The sequence below is a fragment of the Liolophura sinensis genome, chromosome 10 (assembly GCF_032854445.1).
Source record: "Liolophura sinensis isolate JHLJ2023 chromosome 10, CUHK_Ljap_v2, whole genome shotgun sequence".
NCBI classification, from domain to species: domain Eukaryota; kingdom Metazoa; phylum Mollusca; class Polyplacophora; order Chitonida; family Chitonidae; genus Liolophura; species Liolophura sinensis.
The window spans coordinates 3,400,422-3,404,324 of record NC_088304.1 but is presented as its reverse complement, the minus strand read 5'-3'; the positions used below and the strand labels follow the sequence as shown (position 1 = coordinate 3,404,324).

Sequence of the window (3,903 nt, the reverse complement as noted above, 5' to 3'; positions counted from 1 at the left end):
AATAATGACATTCACACGGAAGAAACAGTCTCCATATGCATTACCTTTTGTCTATAAAACTAGTCTGTTATTAGCAATTGTTTTTAACACTTTGTTTATCCCAACCTTTCAGTAAACTGTCTAGCGCTTTAAAAAATCACTCTCGAGGAACTTAAGGCGTCAGAAACTCCCTTAAAAGCTCTAACTGAATGTTGTTGGTGTTTTAAATTAAAACTGGCAAAAAACACTTTTTGTTTTATTTTTCGCCGCCATTCAAATGGAAGAAGTCCAGTTTTCGTCATTATTTACAAATGCCTGTGTTTCACACATTTTGTCACGCCATGCGAATCTTCTTAAAAGCTTGCATTTATAAATCCTGTGGATAAAAGCCTATAGGTGGTTTTGGACTATCCGACGTAATGCGAACACTGAATTACTCTGCATGCAGGTAACCTTAGCGGCTTTCACTCCTAACGGTTTTATCTGCAGAATTTGTATCTGTCTTTGTATTTTCAGATTAAAGGATTTCGTGTTCCACATTCTGGATTCCATGTTATCGTGCTGGGTTCGGTTTGTTGTACATTGTCTTTTGTAAATACTCGGTTACGTGTTCCACCTTTTGGTTCTTTGTTGCAAATGACCAGTTATGTCTGATTCTCGGTTCTGTAGTGTACCTTCTTGGTTTTGTGTTGTGCCCTTTTGGTTCTGTGATACACTCACTTGGTTCTGTAGTGTACCTTCTTGGTTTTGTGTTGCGCCCTTTTGGTTCTGTGATGGTTCTGTGTTGTACTCTCTTGGTTCTGTGTTGTACTCACCTGGATATCTATTGTACTCACTTGGTTCTGTGTTGTACCCTCTTGGTTCTGTGTTGTACCCTTTTAGTGCCTGTGTTGTACCCTCTTGGATCTGTGTTGTACCGTCTTGCTTCCGTGATGTACTAACTTTTTTCTGTCATATACGCACAGTTGGTAGAGCGTGCGCGAACTTAAAGGAAGTTTTAACTTTCTCGCTTGGCGTTCAGCATGAAGGGGATAGTGCAACGACTGGTTGACCCTTATCAGTATAATGGCTCCGGCGAGGCGGCTTACTTGCCTTCGGTAAGTCGTCTCAGTAAAGCAGCGATAGATAAAAGAGAGGCGGAAATTCGCCCTTCAAGAAGAAGGCACATTACATCCACCTTAAGGATTCCTTCGTCGTCATATGACTGAAAAATTGTTGAGTAGGCCGTTAAACCACAAGCACTGACTGACTCACTCACTTGGTTCTGTGTTGTACACTCTTGGTTCAGTCTTGTATCCTCTTAGTTCTGTGTTGTACCCCCTTGGTTCTGTGCTGTACTTTCTTCGTTCTGTGTTGTACCCTCTTGGTTCTGTGTTATACCCTCTTAGTTCTGTGATACACTCACTTGTTTCTGTATTGTACCTTCTTGGCTCTGTGTTGTACGCTTTTGGTTCTGTGTTGTACTTTCTTCGTTCTGTGTTGTACCCTCTTAGTTCTGTGTTGTACCCTCTTGGTTCTGTGTTGTACCCTGTGGGTTCTGTGTTGTAGCCCCTTGATTCTGTGATGTACTTACCTGGTTATGTGTCGTACCCTCTTGGATCTGTGTTGTACTCACTTGGTTCTGCGTTTTGCTAACTTGCTTGTGTGCTGTGTTCTCTTGGTTATGTGTTGTATCCTCTCGGTTCTGTGTTGTGCCAACTTGGTTCTGTGTAGTGTTTTCTTGGTTCTGTGTTGTACTCACTTGATTCTGTGTTGTACCGCCTTGGTTCTGTGATGTACCCTCTTTGTTCTCTGTTGTACCAACTAGATTCTGTGTTGTATCCTCCTGGTTTGGTGTTGTACTCTCTTGGCTCTGTTTTGTACCCTCTTCGATCTGTGTTTTATCCTCTTGGTTCTGTGTTGTACCCTATTGATTATGTGTTGTACCTTTTTGCTACTGTGTTGTACCCTCTTGCTTCTGTGTTGCACCTTCTCGTTTTTGTGTTGTGCCCACTTGATTTGATTCTGTGTTGTACTCACTTGGTTCTGTGTTGTACTCTTTTTTCTTATACCCTCTTGGTTCTGTGATACAGTCACTTGGTTCTGTGTTGTATCCTCTTGCTTCTGTATTGTGTCCACTTGCTTCTGTATTGTATCCACTTGATTTTGTGCTGTACCTTCATGGTTTTGGGTTATGCCTTCATGGTTCTTTCTTGCACCTTCTTTGTTTTGTGCTGTATCTTCTTGGTTCTGCGATGTACTCACTTGGTCTGTGTAGTACCCACTTGGTTCTGTGATGTACCTTCATGGTTTTGTGTTGTACCCATTTGGTTTTGTGATGTACTTACTTTGTTCTGTATTGTACCTTCATGGTTCTGTGTTGTACCCTCTTGGTTCTGTGTTGTACCCTCTTGGTTCTACAATGTACTGATTTGTATCTGTGTTGTACCCTCTTGGTTCTGCGATGTACTCACTTGGTTCTGTGTTGCATCTTTTTGGTTTTGTGCTGTTTCTCCTTGGTTCTGTGTTGTACCCTATTGGATCTGCAATGTACTGACTTGGTTCTGTGTTGTACCCTCTTGGTTCTGTGATAAACGCACTTGGTTCTGTGTTGCACCCTCCTGGTTTTGTGATGTACCCTCTTGGTTTTGTGCTGTACCCTCTTGGTTCTGTGTTGTACCCTCTTGGTTCTGCGATGTACTCACTTGGTTCTGTGTTGCACCCTCTTGGTTCTGCGATGTACCTACTTGGTTCTGTGTTGTGCCCTCTTGGTTCTGTGTTGTACCCTCTGGGTTCTGTGATGTACTCACTTGGTTCTGTGTTGCATCCTCTTGGCTTAATGTTGTACCTTCTTGGTTCTGTGATAAACGCACTTGGTTCTGTGTTGTCGTCTTTTCGTTCCGTGTTGTACCCTCTTGGTTCTGCTATGTACCCTCTTGGTTCTGTGTTGTACCCTCTTGGTTTTGTGATGTACTAACTTGGTTCTGTGTTGTACCCTCTTGGTTCTGTGCTGTACCCTCTTGGTTCTGTGATTTACCCACTTGGTTCTGTGTTATGCCCTCTTGGTTCTGTGATGTACTCACTTGGTTCTGTGTTGCACTCTCTTGGTTTTGTGTTGTGTCTGCTTGGTTTTGCGATGTACTCACTTGGTTCTGTGTTATACCCTCTTGGTTTTGTGATGTACCCACTTTATTCTGTGTTGCACCCTCTTGTTTTGTGTTGTACATGCTTGGTTCTGTGTTGTACTCACTTGGTTTTGAGTTGTATCCTCTTGGTTCTGTGTTGTACCCTCTTGGTTCTGTGTTGTACCCTCTTGGTTCTGTGATGTACCCACTTGGTTCTGTGTTATACCCTCTTGGTTCTGTGATGTACTCACTTGGTTCTGTGTTGCACTCTCTTGGTTTTGTGTTGTGCCTGCTTGGTTTTGCGATGTACTCACTTGGTTCTGTGTTATACCCTCTTGGTTTTGTGATGTACCCACTTTATTCTGTGTTGCACCCTCTTGTTTTGTGTTGTACATGCTTGGTTCTGCGATGTACTCACTTGGTTCTGAGTTGTACCCTCTTGGTTCTGTGTTGTGCCCTCTTGGTTGTACTATGTATTGACTTGATTCTGTGATGTACCCTCTTGGTCCTGTGTTGTACCCTCTTGGTTCTGTGTTTCGCCCTCTTGGTTTTGTAATGTACTCACTTGTTTCTGTGTTGTACCCTCTTGGTTCTGTGTTGTATCCTCTTGGTTCTGTGTTGCACCCTCTTGGTTTTGTGTTGTACCGGCTTGGTTCTGTGATGTACCCACTTGGTATTGTCTTGTACCCTCTTGGTTCTGTGTTGTGCCCTCTTGGTTCTGTGTCGTACTCTTTGGTTCTGTGTTGTGCCCTTTTGGTTGTGGTATGTATTGATTTGGTTCTGTGTTGCACCCTCTTGGTCCTGTGTTGTACCCTCTTGG

General features: G+C 43.0%; 1 protein-coding gene across 1 annotated transcript; it reads right to left on the bottom strand.

Annotated features, from left to right (window-relative positions):
* Positions 1 to 582: 582 nt before the first annotated feature.
* LOC135476404 (uncharacterized protein DDB_G0290685-like) lies at positions 583 to 3,478 on the bottom strand. The gene is made up of 4 exons (XM_064756412.1): positions 3,209 to 3,478; positions 2,517 to 2,816; positions 1,553 to 1,885; positions 583 to 927 (listed from the first exon to the last, which is right to left on the bottom strand). Exons 1-4 carry the CDS (start codon positions 3,476 to 3,478, stop codon positions 583 to 585), a joined length of 1,248 nt encoding a protein of 415 aa, XP_064612482.1.
* Positions 3,479 to 3,903: the final 425 nt, after the last annotated feature.